We start from the raw sequence: 26,318 nt of genomic DNA, 5'->3' as shown, positions 1-26,318 counted from the left end.
AGATGCCAGAGGTGAAAGGCCAGTGTCCAATCCACTGGGCATCCAATTCCTTTATTTGCTTTTTTAACTGCTTCTCCACTCCAAATAATGCGTCTACTGTTACTCCAGCTCCTGATCTAAATCGCCCTGTGCTAATTCTGTTTCATATGTTGCTCTTTTGTTTGTTCACCCAAAATGCAATAATTTACCAATGCTAACATTAATGTTAATTTACTTTTTGCCCAATTAATAACTGAGCTGAATCCTCCTGCAAATTGTACATTGTTTTCCGACTGCTCTTTCTATTTCCGTGCTGTCTGCAGATTTCTGCATCCAGACAAGAAATGGGAGTCTAAACATAGATCTGCAGTGTTCCACTCAGCACCTCCCCAAGTCTGACACTACATCTCTCCCAAGTACTCTTATGATAAGAGTTTCCCAACTTCCTATCCAGTTTCATGTTCTGTCCTGGATCAGCCTCGTAGCTTTTACAAAGTAATTACTGCAACACACTCTAATCAATGAAACGACACCAATGGCATTTCCATCTCTGCAAAATAGGAAAACAAGTCTCTTGACTAGATTTTATTCACCAGCAACATGACAACTTGAGCACCAAAATTTGGCGAGGACCAGCTTTGTGAGTGCGTCTCATAGGGCCCTTAAAGTGTCTAATTTCTTCATTAAAAGAAAATGCGCTCAAGTTGAAGGTTGTTAGCTTTTGGAAATGAAACCCGTCCTATTGCAGGCATCCAGGGGCATCGAGCATTCCCGGATTCGGGATAGCACTGCCTGCTTGGAGGACCTCAGCAAAATGGCGTTGGCCACTGCGATGGTATCCTCTTGCTGTCCATTTCCAGATCACCACTGCCCTTTTTCCGGCAGGTGGGAGGCCTGAAATTTCTGCCCACACCGTGGACTTTACTCCATTGAAAGTGTTAAGTATAAGTATGAACTTTGTCTCTGTCGCTGCCTTTAAAAAAAAAATGTTGCTCTTGCCCCCCCAGCCCCGCTTTTGTCCCCTCCTCCCCTGAAGCCGTTGACTGATGCTGGGGTTTCGTTCCATTGACAGCCCTCTGGTATTTTAATCCAGTGGCCGCTTTTCATGCGTGGAACCTGGACAGTGAGCATCGGCAGGCTATAGAATCATATAGCGCAGAAGGAGGCCATTCGGCCCATTGTGACTGCCGGCTCTTTGAAAGTGCTGTCCATTTTGTCGCACTACCCTGCTCTTTCTCCATGGCCTGACAAATTTTTCCTTTTCAAGTATTTATCCAATTCCTGTTACCAATGAATCTGCTTCCACCACCCTTTCAGGCAGTACTGAAGTGCATGATCAGCCATGATCATATTGAATGGTGGTGCAGGCTCGAAGGGCCGAATGGCCTACTCCTGCACCTATTTTCTATTTTTCTATTCCAGATCAGAACAACTTGTTGCATTACTCTTTTTTTACCCTCATCTCATCTTTTGCCAATCACCTTAAATCTGTGTCCTCTGGTTACCGACCCGTCTGCCAATGCAAACCGTTTGTCCCTATCTACTCTTATCAAAATCCCTCATCATTTTGAACACCTCTATTAAATCTCCCCTTAACCTTTGCTGCGCCAAGGCTATTTCACCCTTTTGGGGTATCACAGTTGAGCCCAACTTTACCCATACGTGTGCCTTCCAGCAGGGGTCACCGGATAGCAGTAAAGAGCAGTAACCTTGCAGTTAAAAAAAAAAGTCCATCCCGAATTCAAGGACGCTGAGATCAATTGCAGCCCCCAACCGTCTCTCTAGCTGAGATGTGGACACTGCATTTGGGTAAATTCTGTTGTGTACCTAACACAGATGAGACTGCACACAGGGAGGTTAAAGTAACAGTGACCTCAGTCTTTATTAAGACATTCCAGAGTGAGGAACAGGCCTTAGGGGCCGGCCTATATACAGTGGATCTCTTGGGACTTCAGGGGATGAGCTCCCTGGTGGCGGAACATGGGAGTGCATGCTTTACAGATACATAACATGACTCACCCCCCAAAGTCAAAGTGAAAACTATTTACAAGATGAGGCGGTTGGGAGCCTTTCTTTCCCTGGTGGACCGCCTCGGTACAAATGTCTGTTCTGCTGTGCCCTCGCTGGGCTGGCGTGTTGTTGGCCCTGCAGGGCTGCTGGGTGAGCATGGCCTTGCTGGGCTGTTGGGCGTGATGGGTTCAATTTCCTGGTCCAGGGTGGTGTCGTTGATCCTTTGGGTGTGTGTTGTGGGCTCGAAAAAGGTGGTGTCTGCTGCGGGTTGTTCAGGGCAGTCTGAACCGCAGCCTCGTTTGGTCCAGGTGCTTTCTGCAAATTTGTCCATTGTCTAGTTTGACTACAAACACCCTACTCCCTTCTTTAGCTATCACCGTCCCCGCGATCCACTTGGGACCATGTCCATAGTTTAGCACATACACAGGGTCATTCAGATCAACTTCCCGTGACACAGTGGCGCGACTATCGTTTACATTTTGATGCTGCCGCCTGCTCTCTACCTGATCATGCAGGTTGGGGTGAACCAGCGAGAGTCTGGTTTTAAGTGTCCTTTTCATGAGTAGCTCAGCCGGGGGCACCCCTGTGAGCAAGTGGGGTCTCGTGCGGTAGCTGAGCAGTACTCGGGACAGGCGGGTTTGGAGTGAGCCTTCTGTGACTCGTTTAAGGCTTTGTTTGATTGTTTGTACTGCCCGCTCTGACTGCCCATTGGAGGCTGGTTTAAACGGGTGACATGTTTGATCCCATTGCGGGTCGTGAATTCTTTAAATTCGGCACTGGTGAAACATGGCCCGTTGTCACTGACCAGTATGTCAGGCAGGCTGTGGGTGGCAAACATGGCCCTCAGGCTTTCAATGGTGACGGTGGTGGTGCTTCCCGAAATTATTTCACATTCAATCCATTTTGAAAAAGCATCCACCACTTCCAGGAACATTTCACCGAGAAACGGGCCCGCATAGTCAACATGGATCCTTGACCATGGTCTGGAGGGCGCGTTGCTCAACTGAGCACACACGCTGCATTGCCGTACACAGGACTCTTAAGTCAGAGTCGATACCGGGCCACCACATGTGGGATCTGGCTATCGCTTTCATCATTACTATATCCGGGTGTGTGCTGTGGAGATCCGAGATGAACGTCTCCCTGCCCTTTTTGGGTAGCACTACGCGGTTACCCCACAACAGGCAGTCTGTCTGAACGGACAGCTCGTCCTTTCACCGCTGGAACGGCTTGATTAGTTCTTGGATTTCAACGGGGATGCTGGCCCAGCTCTCATGCAGTACACAGTTTTTTACTAAGGACATCAGAGGACCTTGGCTGGTCCAAGTCCTAATCTGGCGGGCCATGACAGGTGATTTATCATTTTCAAACGCTTCCATGACCATCAACAAGTCTGCGGGCTGCGCCACCATCAACAAGTTTGCAGGCTGCGCGATTTCCACCCCCGTGGTGGGCAATGGTAGCCGACTGAGAGCATCCGCACAGTTCTCGGTGCCTGGCCTGTGTCGGATGGTATAGTTATACGCTGAAAGTGCGAGTGCCCACCTTTGTATGCGGGCTGAGGCATTAGTATTTATCCCCTTGTTTTCAGGGAACGGATATGAGGGACTTGTGTTCGGCTACCAGCTCAAATTTGAGGCCAAACAGGTACTGATGCATTTTCTTTACCCCGAACACATACGCTAATGCTTCTTTCTCAATCATGCTGTCGGCCCTCTCGGCATTAGACAAGCTCCTGGAGGCATAGGCGACAGGTTGCAACTTCCCTGCACCGTTAGCTTGTTGTAATACACACCCGACTCCTTACGACGATGCTAGCACAAGTCTTTTACATGGGTTATACAATACAAGCAGCTTGTTGGAGCATAAAATGTTTCTGGCTTTCTCAAAAGCAATTACGTGTTTTTTTTCCCCATACCCAGTTCTCACCTTTACGCAATAACACATGTAGGGGCTCTAAGAGGGTGATTAACCCCGGTAGGAAGTTACCAAAATAGTTGAGGAGTCCCAGGAACGACCGCAGCTCCGTGACGTTCTGTGGCCTGGGCGCGTTCCCAATCGCCTCTGTCTTGGTGTCTGTGGGCCGAATGCCGTCCGCCGCGATCTTTCTCCCCAAAAACTCCACTTCTGTTGCCATGAAGACGCATTTCGACCTCTTCCGCCGCAGCCCTACATGATCCAGTCGCTGGAGGACCTCCTCCAGGTTTTGTAGGTGCTCGACGGTGTCCCGACCCGGGACCAATATGTCGTCCTGAAAAACCACCATGCGTGGTACTGACTTGAGTAGGCTCTCCATGTTTCTCTGACCGAATTCCAAACGGGCATCTGTTGTAGATGAACAGTCCCTTGTGCTGGAAGACTCCTCCAGCTCCTGCGTCATGTAGGCCGAAGTCAGGTCGAGCTTGGTGAACGTCTTGCCTCCTGCCTTGGTCGCAAATAGGTCATCTGCCTTAGGTAGCGGGTATTGTTCCTGTCGCGAGAAACGATTAATAGTTACTTTATAATCGCCACAAATCCTGACCGTGCCATCACTTTTGAGTACTGGAACAATTGGGCCGGCCCACTCGCTGAATTCCACTGGGGAAATTATGCCCTTGCGTTGCAGCCTGTCCAGCTCGATTTCCACTCTCTCCCTCATCATGTGAGGTACCGCTCGCGCCTTGTGAATGGGTCGTGCCTCTGGGACCAAGTGGATCCGGACCTTCGCCCCGGAAATGTTTCCAATGCCTGGCTCAAAAAGGGAAGAAAATTTGTTAAGAACCTGGGTACATGAGGCCTCATCAACATGTGATAGTGCTCGGATGTCATCCCAGTTCCAGCGGATTTTGCCCAGCCAGTTCCTGCCAAGCAGTGTGGGGCCATTGCCCGGGACAATCCAGAGTGGCAGTTCGTGCACCATGCCCTCGTAGGTGACCTTGACTATGGTGCTGCCCAGGACAGTGATGAGCTCTTTGGTGTACGTTCTCAGTTTCGTGTGGATGGGGCTCAGGGCTGGTCTGAGTGTTTTGTTGCACCACAGTCTCTCAAACATCTTTTTACTCATGATGGATTGGCTAGCGCCAGTGTCCAGTTCCATGGCTACGGGTAAGCCATTCAATTTTACATTCAGCATTATAGGTGGACATTTCGTCGAAAATGTGTGCACCCCGTGTACTTCAGCATCTGCCTCCTCTCTCTGAGACTCGAAATTGCTTTGATCCACCATGGACCGATCTTCTGCCACGTGGTGGTTAGCAGGTTTTACAGAACTTGCAGCTCGTCTGCAAGCTCGTTGGAGGTGCCCCATTGTTCCACAGCTCTTGCAAACATACCCTTTGAAGCGGCATAAATATGCTGAATGGAAGCCTCCATAACGCCAACAAGGTGTGAATTGCCTTGCATTCATCCTTTGTTGCGGACTCTCAGTCATCTGGGTCAACTGAGGCCTGCTGGCAATTGCAGACTCATGGTTTCTGCCTGTACATTTCTGCTCACAAACACAATTCCAGTTAATTTATGAACATTGCTAGCACTTGTGTGCTGAGAGATTTGTTTGGTGTTATCACTGGTGGACATAAACGCCTGTGCTATCACAATGGGGTCGGTGTCTCTACAGTCAAAAGTTTTCGTAGGATGGTCTCGTGGCCAATGCCCAGTACAAAAAAGTCTCTGAGCATTTGCTCCAGGTAGCCATCAAACTCACATTGTCCTGCAAGTCGCCTTAGCTCGGCGACGTAGCTCGCCACTTCCTGACCTTCAGATCGCTGGTACGTATAGAACCGATATCTCGCCATCAGCACGCTCTCCCTCGGGTTAAGATGCTCCCGAACCAGTGTACACAGTTCCTCATACGACTTATCTGTGGGTTTCACCGGAGCCAGAATATTCTTCATGAGGCTGTAGGTCGGTGCCCCGCAGACCGTGAGGAGGACCGCTCTCCTTTTTGCAAAGCTTCCTTCTCCGTCCAGCTCGTTGGCTAGAAAGTACTGTTCTAGCTGTTCGACATCGGCTTCCCAGTCCTCACCCACCGAGAACTTCTCCAGGATGCCCATAGTTTGCTGCATCTTTGTGTTGGATTCGTATACTCGTCGCCAGTTATTGTGTTCCTAACACAGATGAGACTGCACACAGGGAGGTTAAAGTAACAGTGACCTCAGTCTTTATTAAGACACTCCAGAGTGAGGAACAGGCCTTAGGGGCCGGCTTATATACAGTGCTCCCAAGGGATGCTGGGATCCCTTAGAACTTCAGGGGATGCACTCCCTGGTGGCGGAACATGGGAGTGCATGGTTTACAGATACACAACAAATTCGAATGAGGTTGACACTGCAGTTTGCTAACAGTATAACTGTAATCATAGAAGTGTAGCTGCAGGTATCCAGCACCGCATTTATTTTAATTTATGTTCTTCTCTCTCTCTCCACTCTGGCCCTCTTTCTAGTGTTATTGATATCGCCGTTCCATAATGTGTTCTGGAACTTACACCGGCAGTTATGGGATTGCTGACATTAAACCAGTTTAACAGTTCCATCGCTTAAACTTACAATAATTTGTCTGCAATTTTTTCATGGAAAATATATACTTGCATTGGGCGGGCAATTATTTGCCACCTATTAGTTCCAAGTTTTTCTCCGATAGGTGCAGGGCCACTGCCAGTACCCCAAACACGGACAAACAAAATACTGGCATCAACTGAATCCAACACTAAATACTGTAACTATTGTAAGGCAAGGGGTCTGCTCCAGAGAGTCCCAGATTTCTACTACCCTTTGTGTGAAAAATCACCAATACAATAGTTTTTAGTGATTTGTGTACAAAAACACCTAAATCCCATTGCTCCTCCACACCTCCGAGTCTCTCACCATTTAGAAAGTCTTCCAATTTGCCTTTCTCTGTTCTAAAATGGATAACCTTACACATTGAACATCATCTGCCATAGTTTCCCCATTTATAACTTCCTGCTCCCATCCACAGAACTTACTGTGTCCCCTAACTTATTATCATCCGCATACTTGGATGAAACAATAAGAGTTGTATGTCCAAGTCATTGATATATATGGTGAAAGTCTTGAGGCCCCAGCGCAGATCCTTGAGGGACACCACTTGTCATATCCCGTCAATCAGAGAATAACCCTTTATCCCTATTCTCTGTCTCCTACCTCACAACTAATTTCTGACCCACGTTACAAGGTTATCTCCAAATCTGTGCACTTCCATTTTTCATAATAATCTCTTGAGTGGAAGCTAATCAAGTGCGTTCTGGAAGTCTATATAGACAACATCCATAGGCTCTCCCCTATCTGCCTCCTCACAAAATTAAACTGGATTAGTTAGACATGACGTAACCATCACAAATCCGTACGAACACGTTGATCAGCTGATATTTGTCAAAGTGCTCAGTCACTTTTATTCTGATGATAGATTCCAGTAGCTTCACTGCAATTGATGTTAAACTGATAGGTTTGTAGTTACCATCTCTTCTTAAATAATGGAGTGACATTTGCAATTTGTCAATCCCAATGACACAATTCCTGAATCTAGAGAGCTTTGCAAAATTATGACAAATGCTTCAGCAACTTTCTCACCTATTTCTTTTAATAACCTCGATGGAAGCTATCAGGTCCTGAAGATCTTCAGTCCCATTATTTTCTTCATTATCATTATTTTAAACTTATATTAAATCCATTAAGTTCCTCCCCGTCACGTTTTAAGTCCCCTTCTAATAATGGTATTGTATCCTCCTTGCCCCTTGTGAAAATGGACACAAAGTATTAAGCTAACAAGTCTCCCACTTATTATCCATGACAGTTTTGCCTGCACCTATCTTTAATGGGCCCATAATTCTCCTTCACCGCTCTCTTGCTCTTAATATCTTTGTAAAAAAAAATTTAGGGTTAGCTTTCATATTTCTTGTTTTTATCATTTCAGTTTTTTTGATATTCCTTTTTGCACCTTTCTTTGTATCTCTTTGTTGCTTTTTACAGCTCTCCCAGTCTGTTGGGATCCCACTTTTCATTGCATTTGTGTAAGCCTTTTCATGTAGCTTGTTTCTGTCTCTTACCTCATTTGTTGACCGTGGTTGCTTATAAGAAAGAGGTGGTTCTGCCCGTTATGGGACAAGTCAGAAATTCTCAAATGGTGGAGACCCTCTGCAAGAGGGTCTCAGCTTGTTTTTTGGGGGGGTCATGCTGGATTTACGGTGGGACACCAGCAGAATCCCTGGGGAATTTTGGCCACAAGAATTGGCTGACAACAGAGAAAGAGGTGCTGATGGGAAACCTGAGGATGCAATAGGGCTGTGGATAGGTTGAAGGAGAGGACTGACGGATGGGAACGAAGTGGGAGATTGGGGACTGACATTACAAAAGGGGCCAAGGTTGTTACACCCTGCTCCCTCCCCTTCTCCAGCACTGCCAGATCCCAATGCCATCAATCTATCAGACTCCGGCTCACCTCTAGACACTCCTGGCCGTCCTCCCGAGCTCTACCTTCCATAAACTTGAGATCATCCAAAATGCTGCCGCCCATGTCCTAACTCGCACTAAGTCCTGCTCACCCATCTCCCCTGTGCTCGCAGACCTACACTGGCTCCCAGTTAAGCAACGCCTCGATTTTAAAATTCTCATCCTTGTTTTCAAAGTCTCCGTGGCCTCGCCTCTCCCTAGCTCTATAATCTCCTCCAGCCATATAATCCCCCATGACCTATGCATCCACCTATTCTGGCCATTTGAACATCCCCGACTTTAAATGCTTCACCATTGGTGGTCGTGCCTTCAGATGCCTAGGTCCTAAACTCTGGAATTCCCTCCCTAAATCCCTTCTCCTCTCCACTTCTCTTTCCTCCGTTAAGAAGCTCCTTAAAACCTACCTTTTCGACCAAGCTTTTGGTCACCTTCTCCAAAGTTTTGGTTTCCATATTTACGAAAGGATATACTTGCTTTGGAGGCAGTTCAGAGAAGGTTCATTAGGTTGATTCCGGAGATGAGGGGGTTGACTTATGAGAAAAGGTTGAGTAGGTTGGGCCTCTACTCATTGGAATACAGAAGAATGAGAGGTGATCTTATCGAAACGTATAAGATTATGAAGGGGCTTGACAAGGTGGATGCAGAGAGGATGTTTCCACTAATGGGAGAGACTAGAATTAGGGGGCATAATCTTAGAATAAGGAGCTGCCTATTTAAAACTGAGATGAGGAGAAATTTCTTCTCTCAGAGGGTTGTAAATCTGTGGAATTCACTGCTCAGAGAGCTGTGGAAACTGGGACATTGAATAAATTTAAGAGAGGGATGGACAGTTTCTTAACCGATAATGGAATAAGGGGTTATGGGGAGTGGGCAGGGAAGTGGACCTGAGTCCATGATCGGAGCAACCATGATCGTATTAAATGGTGGATCAGATCTACTCATGTTCCTATTTCTTATGTTCTTCTGTCCTTATATGGCATGGTGTAAATTTTTTTTTGATAACACTATAGTGCAATGCCGTGGAACATTTTATGACGTTAAAGGTGCTATATAAATACAAGTTGTTGTTGTTGAAACTTTGTCCCCAGTCTTGCTGGTCCCCAGGATTCTCATCCTCAGATTCTCGTTCCTCCTCACTCGCTAGTACACACAAACCCCTAGCCTGCATTCCCAGTGATCCAAGAATCAGTCCTAATGTTCCTAGTGCTCCCAGCTGATGGGACCTTCCCCTCAAAATACTGCTATGCCCTGAAACCCGATCACACAATTGCCCCACCCCGGGCCCATTCCAAATGCTCCCAGTCTCCAGGGCTGTTCCCAAAGCTGGTAAGTCTGTATCCCGGTAACACTACTTGACGTTACACCCCTGTTCTTATCAAATCTTTGACTCATCATGAGCAATGATGCGAGAGAACTGCTAGTGTTTTATGATAAAGCTTTGAAATGGTTAGAGATAGTTCCTTTTTTTAAAAAATGGTTGATTTTTTCCAATTACATATTATTGCTCTGTTTAAAAAAAGAAAGAAAGACGTGGATTTATATAGCACCTTTCACGACCACCGGACGTCTCAAAATTACAGCCAATGAAATACTTTTGGAGTGTATTTGCTGTTGTAATGTGGGAAACACGGCAGCCAATTTTCACACAACAAACAGCAATAATGACCAGATAATCTGTTTTTGTTATTGTTATGTATTGGCCAGGTACATTAAATGTATAAGTACAATGGTGCGCCACAGAGGGCGCTGTGGTGGGAGACCTGAAAGTACCTGCAAGACAGAGTACAAAAGGCTGCCCACCACACCTGAGAGGCACTCTGGAGTTACACAATAAAGTACTAAGGTCACAGCAGTTACTACAACACAAGACCGTGTGGAGTCAGTGATCTGTGTGCTACATACACCACAGTTATGTTGATTGAGGGATATATATTGGCCAGGACACCAGGGATAACTCCCCTGCTCTTCTTTGAAATAGTGCCATGGGATCTTTTGTGTCCACCTGAGAGGGCAGAGGGCACCTTTTGATAGTGCAGCACCCTCTCCACTGCACTGTTGGCCTAGATTTATGCACTCAAGTCCCTGGAGTGGGCTTTGAACCCATAACCTTCTGACCCAGAGGCGAGTGTGCTACCCACTGAACCACAGCTGACACTTGTCACATCTCAGTAAGCGTTTTTTTCTCTAATTTTTCTTGACAATTTTCTCCCCCCTTCTGAAGCTGTTGATTCCTCGCAGGACTACTTGTTCCTTGGTCCCCGACATTCCACCAGTACCTCATTCAAGTGATATCATTCATATGCAAGCCTTGACAAAGGCCAGTAATTTTGCAGTCGGGGATATCTCAGACCAATTCCACATGATTGCACCATGAGTGGGAATCCTGTTTATTTTTCTCTCTACCCTTCTCTCCAACCCGGGACATTGAGGCATCCTACCCGTTTTCTGACTGAGACCATCTTACTCAACAGAGACTGAGGATAAACCCTGCGTCCTCCCTGGTCTGTATGAGTCAGCTATTCAGTGCATAAACTTAAGGAAGCCCCAAGGAATTTCTAAGGCACAAATTCCTGGTTCTATAAATTTATTCCATGTTAATATTGAAACCAGATTGAAGCATTAATTAAGGTGTCAGCCGTGGCTCAGTGGTAGCACTCTTGTCTTTTGAGTCAGAAGGTTGTGGGTTCAAGTGCCACTCCAGAGTGAGCTGACATGCCAGTGCAGTACTGAGGGAGTGCTGCACTGTCAGAGGTGCAGTCTCTTAAATGAGACGTTGAACTGAGGCCTGCCCCCTCAGGTGGATGTGTAAGATCCCTGTGGCACTATTTCAAAGAGGAGCAGGGAAGTTCGCCCCGGTGTCCTGGCCAAAACTTATCCCTCAACCAATATTATTAAAATAGATGATCTGGTCATTGTGACATTGCTGTTTGTGGGACCTTGATGTGTGCAAATTGGCGGCCGCATTTCCTACATTGCAACACTTGAAAAATACTTCATTGGCTGTAAAACACTTTGGGACGTCCTCAGACCGTGTAAGGTGCTATATAAATGCAAGACCTCCTTTTCATTTAAGGTGCTGGTTGACAGACCAAGGCAAACCTTGCTAAGAGAAATCTCTTGCACTGAATATCAGCCCTGGGGACATCCCATATCCAGGCAGACCATCATATTTACTGAGGGCCATCTATGAAGTGGGAATGGACCACCAATGGCTCCTGATGAACATCAACAACAACTTACATTTATATAGCACCTTTAACGTAGTTAAACATTCTAAAGTGCTTCACAGCAGTGTCATCAAACAAAATTTGACATGATCCACATAAGGAGATATTAGGACAGGTGAAGTAGGTTTTAAGGAGCGCCTTAAAGGATGAGAAAGAGGTAGAGAGGCAGGGAGGTTTAGGGAGAGAATTCCAGAGCTTAGAGCCTAGGCAGCTGAAGGCACAGCTGGCAATGGTGGAGCGATGAAAATCAGGGATGTGCAAGAGATATGGAGGGGCATATCTGTGCTGTCATTCTGATGTTCAGTTTGGGGCTAATTTCCCCCTCCATATGCATAAAGTGGGCAAGGTACAAACTTGTTGGCGCTATAGCTAAATTACGCATTTTTTCTCTTTGGCTGAACAGGTCCAGTGCCACACATTCACAGGGTACTGTTGGTGTGTTACTCCTGATGGGAAACCCGTGAGTGGATCTTCGGTTAAAAATCAAACACCTGTGTGTTCAGGTACTGTGCATTTGCTGGAGTGTTTACCACATTACTGTCACTAATTCGAGCAATAATGGATGTTTGGATGTGTTCCTATTCTCGGTAAACTCAGGACAAGTCCAATTCAGGATGACACTAAAAGTCTATTTTAACCAGACTCCTCACGTTTGTTATCTCCATCAGCCACACTTTCGAGAACTTCCACTTGCAGAGGTGCTGTGGTGTGAGTTTTTTTTCAAACCATGAATACCATTGTAGGTTGACTGCAGTTTCATTAACAGTTAAACTCTTCCAGTATGTTTTTAAGTTGCACAGTAACAAATGGTTATGACATGCTCTGAGGATCCAGTTTTGTGATGCTGCACGATTAATGAAGGAATGCTGAATGCACAAGGTACTCTGCTCAGAATGGGGCCTTCCTCAGAGACAGGAAAACGTTGTGTTGTTGCACACAAAACCTGCCCGACCTTATACTGTACGTGAGATGATTTTCCTTAAACAGACTCACTGTGTTAAGGAGGGATGGGACATGGGTTCTTCCTCCAAACCTTTCCCCCTGTTGTGATCACGCATGTGGCTAGTTTTCAAGCTCAACGGATCCGTCTAGTGGAAGGAAAATTTCATGGGAAGGGAGGGGGAGGGGGAATAAAACTATTGAAGGGAGAGTTGAATTATGACACTAGTGCGCAGTGTGCTGCTGAGCTCACGAGTGGCATTGGCGATGATCTGAGAACAGCTCCTTGACCCTACTCTTCCAGTTGTGAAATGGTGTGAGACATTGAGCAGAGTCTATAGGAAAGAAGAACATTTCTTCAGATGCTGCTGTAAGTAGTACAGACAATGACTAGCTGCACAAAAGATGCCACACTTTAAAACAGGTGGCAGGGTGTAGGCTGGCTGCACACATGATTGAATCTCAGGCCTGCCTTATTTATTTCTGTTAGTTATTGGCCCCTGAATGAAGGTCCCAATTGGACAGGAGGTAATCCCGTGGGCTGCTGTTTAAATATACGCCTCCTGCTGGCTACTCATGGGACTACATGGACAATGATTGCAGAGAAGCTGTGATGAAGACTGTTTCCCTGCTGGGGAATGGCTGGCAGAGAAATGAACCAACCCGGGAATGGGATAAGAACACAGATCTTGAATCAGTGGACAATGTTGATGAGCACAAAGCAAAGCTGCTGGTAGTAGTCAGTGCTGAAAGAGTTTAACCGATGGCTTAAATGTCTTCCGCTAACAACTGGCTTGCGCTCTATATGCATGTTGTTGTAGATGTAGCCGGGGGCTGTCCATATTTAGCATCTCTTTTTTAATACAGCCTGGGAATGACACTACGTGACCCTGACGTGTGAATCCTTAACTCATTTATACCAAATACCTTCCTCGACCATTTCAAGGGAGATGTTAACTTATTTAAAGTATAACAACCGGGTTAACACCTTTGTTGGGAAGGAGGAAGGAATGTGATGTAAACGTGCTGATCGTTCCCGGCCCAATATCCGCAGTGTCAGGAATCGAGGAAACAGTTTTTACTTTGTGGTTCTTAGCGTATCTCTAAAATGAAAACAAAAATGATTTGATATATAATAGTGCCAACACGTGGCATTAACTCCCTCCCCTCTGGGTACTGTCCGCATCTGGGTGAGATTCTGGATGGCCCCTGATTGTTTGATACTGTTCTGTTTGGTCGGATATACATATATAAAAGTTGATCTTTTTTATTTCGAAGGTTCAGTAACCGATAAGCCCTCGGGCCCCAGCAGTTCAGGCAGAAAAGGTGAGTTGAGTTTCCTCGACTTGGTATAGCTGTTTCTTCTCCCTGCCCGGTTCTAATGCATGCTTAACAATTACTGCGGCTTTTGAGACTGTTGTGCAAGAGGAGGAAGGGTTTTACTGTCCTCACCCACGACTTCAAGACCTGGGGTCCTATTTTTTTTTCATTATCAAAAGATATTTCATTGCATCGTAGCTCTTATTGATGGGGAGTTTAACTGTAGATTGCAGTTTGTTGGTAAATGTGGTTTGTGTGTCCATTCGATATCTGGTGGAGAGCCTCACTCTTTCTGTAAGGACTGTAACAAGGTTGCAGGGTCGATGGTTGTTCCTTTCCGGTGTATGGCCCTCCCCCCAGTGTAGTTTATAAATGTGCTTGACTTGTGTTTGAAATGTCTGACGTACATGAACATGATATTGCGAATTCGCCCGTTATCGTACAAGTGTATTATTTTTTTATTTGCTAGTGAATTGATTTCTGTGCCATGCTTAGAGATGGCACTGGTCCGTGACCCTGAATGTTTGATATTACCATTTAATAGAATGCCGGCAGTGCCCTCCTTGGAATTCTGGGATTTTTCCTGCGCTGCAAGGGATCTTCGGCCAACCGCAGTGGTGCAAGGAGTGGCGGGATGGGAGATTGTGCCTGTGCTACCGCACTCTGGTGTCCTTTCTAATCTCGGCAGTATCACTTGGATAAAGTCCGGAGCAGGGGCCAAATGATTGTGCTAAGGGAGGGCGGGCCAATTGAAGGGAATGCTCCCAAGCACTGCCTGGCAGCTGACTTCAGACTTACATTGGCAGATGGTATGTGGCGGAGGGAGACTCAGGTGTGGAACCGGTGGGGGGGGGGCAGGAAATGGCCGCCACCAAGTATATTGTTGGATAAAATGGGGGAGGGAGGAGCATAACACCAACACTTCATTGTTCTCAATCTGCAGTGATCGAAAGTGAAGGGCATTTGTGGAACTGGCAAATGGGCAGTTTCCTTTGCGTAGGTCAGAACCTTTTTACGCCCATTTTTTAAAACACGTATCTTCCCGAGTCATTATTGGTTTCTCCCCTCTCCTCTTTCTCCAGCTGCAGCACTGCTGTTTTGGGACATGCTACAGGTTTGCAGGCAGGCCCAGGAGCTTCTTGTTTGTTAACCTGGCCACCACTCTCCGCTGATGGTTGAGGTCGATGTGCACTCCATCGCACTGCCTCAGCATGCTGCCTCTACTGCAGTGCCATTCTTTAAGCCTGTCAGGCCAGGGTTCCTCCTCCGGATCGCTAACCCGTGACCTCTACTGTAAGCGCACATGTGGAAGTCGGATGAGCACGAAGTTAAGACTCGGTTGTGAAGCTGCCGGCAGATGAATAGCTTGCTGACGCTCACTGACGAGCCTCATATACGATAGAGGTTGAGAAGTTAGCAGCTGAGAAAGCCTTGGCCTGAGTCAATGCATTAAGGAGGAGAAGAGGATGGAAATTTTAAAGAAGCTGTCAGCTGGCGACTGCTTATCTTCGAACGCAGCAGATTGTTGGGGAGCCGATGGTGCTCTCTAACGTAAGCAGAAGGCCTCTGCTGCAGAATTGCAGTTCCTTTCCCAGTGGAATTCCAATGACCCTGATTGACATTATATTAAGTGGTAGTGCTGACATTTATTTATGTGAGAAAAATCTGTTTCAGGCCCTGCGAGAAATATTGATGTGACTATGGCCAGTTGTACAGGTTGCCAATGTTGTTTTGCATGCACCAATTAACACCATTATTCAACAGTAGAATCCTGACTGAGGTAAACATTGTGCTGTGGACGGAACAGTTAATATTGTGATTGCAGGGTACAGTGTAAGTTAAGCTCAAAATGGCCAACCATAATACGGTATCTGACCCATCAGCTCAAGGGGTCAGGGACTTAACTTTAACTCCCAACCTGAAGTCCAGAGGCTGACCTTCCCTGTCAGTGCAACTAGAATTGGGTGAACCTCTGTTGCTCTCATGTGGCTATTATATGATCCGTGTGGCAGCAAGGGGTGTGGGAAATGAATACACCTTGACTCCTCTGTTACTGCTCACACTGCTGTTGAGACTCCTTATTGATGAGAAAGCAGGAATTGATGTCAACTATACATTGCCCAGATCTCATCTTCCTGACTGGAGGAAGACCATTGGTGGTAAGTGGTCTGGGAGTGGAGACAGAGAAGAAAAATATCACGCTACCCTCCCCCTTAAAGAGATGGTGCCACCGTGCTTCACTATCCATAGAATGACAGAGTGTTACAGCACACAAACGGGCCATTTGGCCCATCAAGTCTGTCGACACATCATTCTAATCCCACTCTGCTGCTCACTTCCCATACTCTTCAATATTCCTCTTTTTCAATCAACAATTTTTTGAAAGAATTGATGGACTCTGCTTCATCAGTGCTTTCTGGCAGAGAATTCCACATCCTAATCACCCTCTGTTCAAATATTTTTTTTCTACCTCCCCTTCACTTTTGGTGATTACCTTAAACTTCTGCCCTCTCATTACTGCCTTGACTCATCGAGGTTGAATGAAGCAGGCACATTGAACTATTGTAGCTCCAATACTTTTATTGGTCACTTGCCATTTTCAGATTGCTATTGGACAGTTTAGTTTCTGCATATATTTGATGAAGATTGTCCACTTAGAATCATACCGCACAGAAGGAAGCTTTTCGGCCTATCATGGCCGTGCCGGCTCTCTGTCAGAGCTATCCCAATTAGTCCCACACCTCTGCCCTTTCCCCGGTGCCCTGCATTTTCTTCCTTTTCCAATTCCTGTTTAAAAGTTACTATTGAATCTGCTTCCACTGCCCTTTAGAGGGTATTTACCGTGGTTGGCCCCTTTAGAGAGCATTTACCTCAGCTGGCATTTGAAATGTTTGATGATAATCTCCACATGCTCCCAAAGTAGCACCTCATTGGAAAAGATAAAACATGGAAAAGAAACAGCGAGTGTGCCTGTTTTACACTAATAACGCAGAAAATCGTCGGGAATCCAAGACATTTTTTTCTCTCCAACTTTCTGGCAGGTTTTGAAAAGTTTGTTGATAATCTGCACATGCTCCCAAAAGATCACAAAGGCAAAATATGCGAAAGAAAGGCACACAGCAGAAAATGTCAGGAAACCACAGACATTTTGTTTTCTCGTTCCTGCCCCTCCCGAAGACAGATCATCTCACGGGGGTATGGGCTGCTCACGTGGTACATTGCCTGATTGGCCTTTATTCACAAATGAGGCTAGACAGTGAGGTGCTGGCGGACTGTCTATCTGAGTGCGGAGGAGATCCCAGCTGAGTCTCATGCTGTCTTTCCCTGCTGACCATGTGCGCACAATCCCCGGCAGCTGTCAGAAATAGGAGCAGGAGTAGGCCATTTGGCCCCTCGATCCTGCTCCGCCATTCAATAAGATCATGGCTGATCTGATCTTGGGCTCAGCTCCACTTCCCCGCCCACTCCCCATAATCCTTCAGTCCCTATTACTGGATAATGGTCAGTGATGGCCGTCTTTTACCCCTTTCCTACCCCAGGCCTATTGCAGTGCCCATGGCAGCTACCCTGGTGGACACTGGCAAGTACTTTTCTTCAGCCTAAGCTGTTTTGTTAGAGTAGATCGGGAGAAACTGTTTCCACTAGCAGGTGAGTTGGTAACCAGAGGACACAGATTCAAGATAATTGGCAAAAGGACCAGAGGTGAGATGAGGAGATATTTTTTAAATGTAGCGGGTTGCTAAGATCTGGCATGCGAAGTCTGAAAGGGTGCAGGAAGCAGACTCAGTCATAACTTTCAAAAGGCACTTGGATAAATACTTGAAAAGGAAAAATTTGCAGGGCTCTTTCAAAAAGCCAGCACAGGCATGATGAACTGAATGGCCTCCTTGTGCTGCATCATTCTCGGATTCTGTCCACCTGAAGTTCTATACAGACCCTTCGGGCTCGTACAATTAGTTGCACTTTCCACAACTCTACAGTGTGCAGCCCCATCTAGTAGACCTTTTACTGGAACTGTGAGTTTGTTGTCGTGGCTTTTTACCTCCTTGACCATCTTTGCCTGCCCTTTCTCAAACCGTTTTTCTTCCAACCTTCACTTTCATTCCCATGTGGTCCGCTGCACAATTTCCTGCAATTCGGGATGGTTTGGGCTCCGGGCCTCCCTTCTAATCTCAGTCCGCGCTTTTGCCCGACACCAGTGGCAGGAGGTAACTGTAAAGGTGACATTTGGAGGGAGACACAACCTCAGCTTTTCCTCCACCTGGGTCGGAGTGCTTGCAACTCTGGCCACTGCGGCTCGGTCCACACCTGCACCCTTCCCTGCTCCAGACAAGGACAAGGGAATGTGACTGGCAGGCCTCCCTGGGACTTGCAGCTCAGCGGCCATCTGGCTGGCAGCCAACTGCTGAAGCATTTCAGCTTTCAGCCATCAAAGCCTCGGTCTCCTTCAGCAAGGCGAAACTTAATTGATGTTTTTTTCCCTCTCATGGTGGAGTTTTATCAGTGATTCTTACAACTGTGCTTATCTTTGCAATGAAATTCTTAAGCTCATTATCTTCATTTTTTTTAACTTCACTTGTGTATAGTTTTATCTCTTCACAGTTTTGATAAAGAAAAGGCCCGAATTTATTTGTTGGACTTCTCATTTTCTTTTTTTGGAAGTCACCGTGTTCAGGATTGTGAATGTGTATTAGGGTTTACACTTATTTAAAATAGTTGGTTGTATCGAATAAGATCAACAAACCTAATGAAAGAGCAACCCAGGACATAAAGTACAAAGATTCCACTTGATTTCAAAACACAATGCTATCCCTGATGAATAGTTGAATGAATGTTTTATTTATTCCCTCTTTTTAAAGGAAATACGTTGCCTATTCTCTACCTCCATGGTTCCTTCTCATCCTGCGTGTCATGTGTCATTCCCCAGTTATGACAGGCAGGTTTGTTTGTTGTATCTTTAAACTCTCCCCTTGTAGCGGAAGGATTCGCAGGGTGACTAACAGACAGGCCGCGATGCTCCTTCCATGGCCGTAACCTTGCCGGCAGGGTGGTTAGTCCGGTAGGGCGGGAGGGATTTATGGGCTGTCGCAGCCTATATAATGCACACCTGTTGAACGCCAGTATCCTGTTGGACATCAACACAGAGCTCTGGTCTCCAGGTATAGGCCAATGTGGAACAGGGTGCAAACCCTGCATCTTCTGACTCACAGACAGGAATGCCACCCCTAAGCCTGAGGCTCACGTTGGCAGGCAAATAACCTCCAAGAACTCATCTAGCTCCACGCTCTACAGGCCCCCTCCCACCCCAGCACGCTGGGAGGTACAAGAGAGATAGTCAGATCTCCAGTTTCATTCCCTGTAAGGAAATGGCTTACTTCTGCTTGGTGCCACCAGCATGGCTGAGACCAAAAACGAATACAGCTGCAATATAGACATGATCCTGTGCCTATACCACACCACAATATTTTATCAACACTCCTACTTCATAAGAACATAAGAAATAGGAGCAGGAGTAGGCCATTTGGCCTCTTGAGCCTGCTCCACCATTCAATAAGATCATGGCTGATCTGATCATGGACTCAGCTCCACTTCCCTGCCCATTCCCCATAATGTTTTACTCCATTATCTGTCAAAAATCTGTCTTATCTCCGCCTTAAATATATTCAATGACCCAGCCTCCACAGTTCTCTGGGGCAGAAAATTCCATAGATTTACACCCTCTGAGAGAAGAAATTTCAATCAGATCACCTCTCATTTTTCTGAACTCCAATGAACATAGGACCAACCTACTCAACCTATCTTCGTAAGTCAACCCCCTCATCTCTGGAATCAACCTTCGTGCCACCAATCCACATCAACCATTTTGTTTAAAATGTATCCAAATCTTTTCTGCACCACACAAGTTTCCTTATAGAAAATTATTTCCTGATTGAAGCACTCTCAACGTGGGGAGATGGACTCAAATATTGTCGAGCAGACTCCCCGCCCCAGGGAAAAGCAACCGCTTGGGGGGGCTCAGATTCACGAGTCTGCGAAGAACAAGGAGAAGCGAGATGAGGGAGAAAGGAATAGAAGGATATACTGAAAGGATGAGATGAAATAGGGTGGGAGGAGTCTCGTGTGGAGCATAAACACTGGCGTAAGAACACAACATAAGAATTAAGAGCAGGTGTAGGCCATTCAGCCCCTCGAGCCTGCTCAGGCAATCAATAAGATCATTGCTGATCTACTTCAACTCCACTTTCCTGCACTGTCCCCATATCCCTTGATTCCCTTAATATTTAAAAATTTATCCAGCTCTATCTTGAATATACTCAACGACTGAGCCTCCACAGCCCTCTGGGGTAGAGAATTCCAAAGATTCACCACCCTCTGAGTGAAGAAGTTTCTTCTCATCTCAGTCCTAAATGGCTGACCCCTTATCCTGATCCTGTGACCCATGGTTCTAGGCTCTCCAGCCAGACATCTACCCTGTCAAGTCCTGTAAGAATTTTGCATGTTTCAATGAGATCACCTCTCATTCTTCTAAATTCGAGAGAATATAGGCCTAGTCTACTCAATCTCGCCTCATAGGACAACCCCCTCATCCCAGGAATCGGTCTGGTGAACCTCCACCTGGCATGGGCCAGTTGGGCTGAATGGCCTGTGTCTGTGCTGTAAATTTTATGTAACCAGGCGAGACTAACTTATTGGTTGACACTTAGCGGGTGTCAAAAAGTTCGTCACAAACTGGTAACATCCAGTCAGAAATTTAAAGAAGAAAGAAATGCAAATGCTAGAAATGTGAAACAAAGCCAGCAAATGCTTGTAATGCTAGATTGTATCAAGGAGGGGAAATGAACCCAGTTGAGCTTACATTGGAACAGGATGAAGGTGCTGCTGCACCGTCTCGAATACAAACTTTACTAAGATTCTAACTGTTGAGGAATTGGAGCATTTTATAAAGGAAAGAGGCCTTTTAATGCACTGTTACTGTTGTATATTGCACACTAATCACAGAATCATACAGCACAGAAGGAGGCCATTTGGTCCATCGTGCCTGTGCCAGTTCTTTGAAAGAGCTATCCAATTAGTCCCACTCTCCTGCTCTTTCCCCATAGCCTTGCATTTTTTCCTTTTCAAACAGATATCTAATTCCCTTTTGAAAGTTACTATTGAATCTGTTTCCACCGCCCTTTCAGGCAGTGCATTCCAGATCATAACAATGCGCAGCGTATAAAGAATATCTCTCATCTCCTCTCTGGTTCTTTTGCTCATTATCTTGGATCTGTGTCCTCTGGTTACCGAGCCTCCAGCTGGTGGAAACAGTTTCTCCTTATTTGCTCTATCAAAACCCCTTCATATAATAGAACATCTTATCCCAGCTGTGGTAATCCTGTGCCCATCTTGCAGCCATAGACGTTAAGAGGTAGTGCACTGGCGAGGTTAAGATGGGCTGTTTGAGCAGTATTACACATGGTATTACACATCGCACAGAAGCAGTGCAGAGAGGGGGCTCTTTGTTCTGTCTTCAGAATAAACGCATTGTGCACCTCAGACAATTAACTCTTCTATTGACCGCAGTCTTTTAAAACTGCTGCGATTTCCCCCCCCCCCCCCCCCTCTCTTGTGCGCTTTTCAAAACACTAACACACGGAGCTCTGAAAAGTCAGCAGTAATAGGGGTGAAGATCAACATTGTTCACATTTTAACATTTTTTCTCCTCCCAACAGTGAATTTGTCAATCAGTTCTGAAAGGCAGAAAGAGGCTTTGAATTTTGATCATTGGGAGCTGGAGTGCCTCCCAGCTGCATGCGTAGGTAGCCTGTGGGATGGAGAGGACGCCAGTCACTATCACAGAGCCTGCATTGGGATCTGGGTTTGTGGGAGGGGAGGGGGGATAGTGAGAGCTATCATCTGTGAGACAGTGCTGCTTTATCTGGCTGCACCTGCAGAAGGGAAGGAGGCAGAATGGATTTTTTTTCTCTTCACTTCTTTTCTGAAGCTTATTAATTGCGCCTCAGAGCTCCGACTGTAAGTGGAGGAAAAGAAAATAAATACTTTAGTAAGTGAGATTTGGCAGTGAGAAGCATGTTTACGGTACAAGCCTCTTTTCTAGAAAAACATGTCGAGCCAGATAGTTCGAAGTGCTTGTCACTGAGTTGTCAGTGCTCATTAGGGTCCACAGTCTAAACCCAACGTCAAATATATACTTCTCGTCATTCTGAGGCCGCTCAATTATCAAAGTCTAAATTTACATGTGATTTTATTTCTAAAAAGAGTGGTGTGATTTCCATGTACCCCTTCCCTCCCCCCCCCCCCCCCACACACACACATACACACACACACACTCCCAACAGGGGTCAGTGAATAGTGATTCCGAGGGAACGGGAGCTCTGGATGCTTTTCTTCTCTTCCCATGGGATCTGGGGTCAACTTGTCGTGCCCGATTACCATCGCGGACAAGATCATTCCCGGTCATGTCCAGCACTGCCTTGCTAATACTACGCACATACACCATTCCCTTGAGTTGAAAGTGGAGTCTCTGGCAAAGAACACAGAGGGGCGATAGGAAGCCATATGGAATCTGGGCATTCTGGTTACAGCCGGGTGCTAATAAGGGTTAATGTTGACTAGCATTGGAATTAGGAAGAGAATTAATTCAGGGCACTGTCAAACTATCACTTTACAGACAGATGTAGTAGGCAGAGCAGAATAATAGATTTCTTTTAAAAAGAGGAATTACTGAATTTTGCAAAGTATACAGCGTGGAAAGATACACTATGTTTTGTAAATATAGTATGTAAGCAAAACTTTTTCAAGAAACTAGCCACTCTAAACAGAGTAGGTAAGAATTCAAGGGGAACTAACCCGGCCCACTTCCTTTCCAGAAAGAAGTGCATGTTATTTTCAGTATTTGTATATTGTTTCTACGTCAGTTATGAACATTTATCATGACATCTGATGGCCTTCGTAAGTAGCCAAAAGTACACTCATATCAAATCAATACCCACCTTTTACACAGCTGTGTAGCGCTGAGTATTGAAAAAAAAACATATATTTTTAAAGTTGATAATGCTCACCTCTTCAGATGTATATATGAATGATGAACCAGTCTTTTGCTATTGTACCTATCACACAACCAAGCTGAAACAAAATCATTAAATCGTTAAACCTAGCAGGCCTGCACGTATTTATTTAATCTAATAAAACATGCAGGGGGGGGAAGGTAAAACTGATGTTCAAATGACGTGTATTTAGATATTGCTTATTGAGGCAAGACAGATTGTGAGTCATTTTGACTTTCTGCGCTGGTGTGAACGAATCGACAGTCCACTTTGCATCTCTCCATTGACTTCAGTGGAAATTAAAATAGGGAGAGTTGTAAAACGGGCCGCCGATTCGTGATCACCCATTTTATACTAACGCACAAAGTCAAAAAATCCCCCTTTCTCTGTGATTAACCTACCCTGTATGTTGTGTTTAATTAAGTATAACAAAATTAGTAAAACTACAGCTGAACTCTTTTGTGGATTGCTTTTTTTCAACACTTCTCTCCAAAAGTCTGTGGTCTCAGATTTGATTGGGGTCAACCCACAGTCACTTGTGTGTCAGCACTCATCCATCTGCCTGGTGGGAAGTGCCAAGTTAAACTGATAATCCCTGACATGACTGATCACACAAGCACCACACTGTTAACCAGGCTCCTTTATCACTGAGCACAGTGCGGTGAGTTTTGTCTTTCTGTTCTCTCATCTTACAGGGGGTAATGGGGAACAGCAATCTTTAACCTGTTCCAAGTGAAGTTGTGGCTACTCTGAAGTTGAGGCTGTTGGGAGCCCTGAGTCCCAGAAGATGATGCACTGAGGGCTGTGAAACATAAGAACATAAGAAATAGGAACAGGAGTCGGCCATTTGGCCCCTCGAGCCTGTTCCGCCATTCAATAAGATCATGGCTGATCTGATCATGGACTCAGCTCCACTTCCCTGCCCGCTCCCCAGAACCCTTTATTCCCTTATCACTCAAAAATCTGTCTATCTCCGCCTTAAATATAATCAATGACCCAGCCTCCACAGCCCTCTGCGGCAGACAATTTCATCGATTTACAACCCTCTGAGAGAAGAAATTCCTCCTCATTTCAGTTTTAAATGGGCGGCCCCTTATTCTGAGACTATACCCCCTAGTCTTAGTTTCCCCTATGAGTGGAAATATCCTCTCTGTATCCACCATGTCAAGCCCCTTCATTATCTTATATGTTTCGATAAGATCACCTCTCTTTCTTCTGAACTCCAATGAATATAGGCCCAACCTACTCAACCTATCTTCATAAGTCAACCCCCTTATCTCTGGAATCAACCTAGTGAACCTTCTCTGAACAGCCTCCAATGCAACCTTCCATAAATACGGAGACCAAAAATGTACACAGTACTCTAGGTGTGGCCTCACCAATATCCTGTACAGTTGTAGCAGGACTTCTCTGCTTTTATACTCTATCCCCCTTGCAATAAAGACCAACATTCCATTTGACTTCCTGATTACTTGCTGTACCTGCATACTAACTTAGCTCTTTAAAGTAGCTCTAACTTTAGTTATAGGCCCCAATCATGCTCGAAGGCCACTCTCATGAATGGTCCAACGCAGAAAGGTCTGGGCTTGTCCCTACTCAGTGAGCTTCTGATCTCAAATGTGCTACCCAGCCAGTTCTTCATTCGAGGCTAGACTTCCCCTTCAGGTACGAGGAAAAAACATTTCTTTAAAAGTCTCGGTCCTATAGTTTAAGTGGAGCAATCTTATTTCCTTTATGAAGGCTGAACTAGCCATGTTTTTTGTAGTATTTCCTTCCTTCCTCACTGGATTAGGGGAGGCGAGACAACTGAATTCCAGCTCTTGCAAAGCCTACAGGCTCAGACCCTTACAAAGCTGCAGGTCTACTGAGGGTCATAGATGAAGGGAAAATAGATCATAAGTGGTTCCACTGGTCAAACAGCAGAGCACTGGATTCTCCACTCTTCATTCAAACCAGCTTGTCTCCCCTCCGTGGGCGAGTTTAATCAGTTATGGCTTTGATCTTCCCCCTACACCGAACACCTCATGGCAGTGGAGTGTTTCACCTCAAGGGGCAAAGGAATGCTATCTGAGCCTACACCATCTCAAAACAAGAGCATTGACTATGACATTGGAGAGGTTTGCAAATGCAGCAAGAGTAAGTGCAGTTACAATCACAATTTTAAGGGCTGAATTTTCCTCCTGGGCAGCTTTGCCACTGTGTTGCCAACTCAGTTTCCTGGGGTCAGGCTCATTAAAATGCAGAGTGGGCCCCTGGCAGCCTTGCTGCCTCCCAGAGAGCCTGCCAGTGCGAGGGAGCGATTGAGGTGGTGCCAAGAGAAGGAGCAGCCATCATTAAAGGGGGTAGAAACCACCACTCAAAGATTCTTCTAAATGGCTCTGGATAAGCTGACGCCTCTTCGTGACCAGGTACGGGGGCAGAAGAGAGGGAGAGGTGGACACATGAGCTTCACTTTGTTTATTTATTTGTGCCCAATTCCCTCCGCCCCTCTCCTGAAGGGGCTGATTCCACAGGTGCCAACACCTCCCAGTACTGAGTACAAAGAGCCATTCCTTGTGTATGAGCCTCGGCAGTGATGTCAACAGGCTGTTCAACCATGGCGACTATCGGAGCCCAAACTTTTCCTCACCCAACATCGGCACACATGCACCTTCCAGCAAGTGTTTCTGGATGGTCATCAGGAGTAGGAAACTTGGACCAATTTCTCTTTTCCCCCTTTCCTAGCCCAGGCCAGTGTTAGCAACCTGATCACCACACTAGTTGAGATCAGAAAACTCTTACTATCTTGAAGTATAAGCAGGACCTTTGCGTGCGTACAGTGAGCTGTTGATCTGTATTTATTTGACATCCTGTGAATGCCGTAGAAGAAAATGACCATTTAGAGTGAACTGTGATTAAGCTACAAAAGTTACTGCGGGCTCCCCCCTGCACAGTTGGAAGTGGACGACTTGTGTTGTTAACCTATTGAGTGCTACGTTTCTCTTAGCAGCTTGCCAACCAGCAGCATGTTTCTTAAGATCTGGAAACACACAGCCACGCAAAAAAGTATGATTATACATTCTAGAATAGAATTAGCATTAAGCGAAATGGAAAGGCTCTCTGTGTTTGGTGCTGCCTCAGTTTAAACCAGTAATGAACCCAAGTACCTGACCCTTTTTTAATATTCCCTTTTTGTTTTCTTTTATTTTGGACATTAACGGGTAAAAATATTGAATGCATATGGAAAAGATTTTTGAAGTGCCTGGAGCATTTTTATTTTACAATATAGTAGTTTGTTTTAAGTTGTCTGTTCTCTCTGATTTGTGTATGGATATTTCTGACCTTATGCTTTCTGTTTGTCTGTGAATTTGCTT

The 26,318-nt window shown here is 45.7% G+C and overlaps 1 protein-coding gene across 2 annotated transcripts in view; it reads left to right on the top strand.

Moving 5' to 3' along the window:
• smoc1 (SPARC related modular calcium binding 1) overlaps positions 1–26,318 on the top strand; it is a 305,052-nt gene that overhangs the window by 39,599 nt on the left and 239,135 nt on the right. For both annotated transcript variants that reach the window (XM_070878895.1, XM_070878894.1), the window contains exons 4-5: positions 12,063–12,162; positions 13,877–13,924. In XM_070878895.1, coding sequence (XP_070734996.1) covers positions 12,063–12,162; positions 13,877–13,924 — 148 coding nt within the window. The remainder of the gene's footprint in view (positions 1–12,062; positions 12,163–13,876; positions 13,925–26,318) is intronic.

The sequence above is a fragment of the Pristiophorus japonicus genome, chromosome 4 (assembly GCF_044704955.1).
Source record: "Pristiophorus japonicus isolate sPriJap1 chromosome 4, sPriJap1.hap1, whole genome shotgun sequence".
NCBI classification, from domain to species: domain Eukaryota; kingdom Metazoa; phylum Chordata; class Chondrichthyes; family Pristiophoridae; genus Pristiophorus; species Pristiophorus japonicus.
Note: the sequence above shows the minus strand (reverse complement) of the source record. Positions and strands in the feature narration are given on the sequence as shown.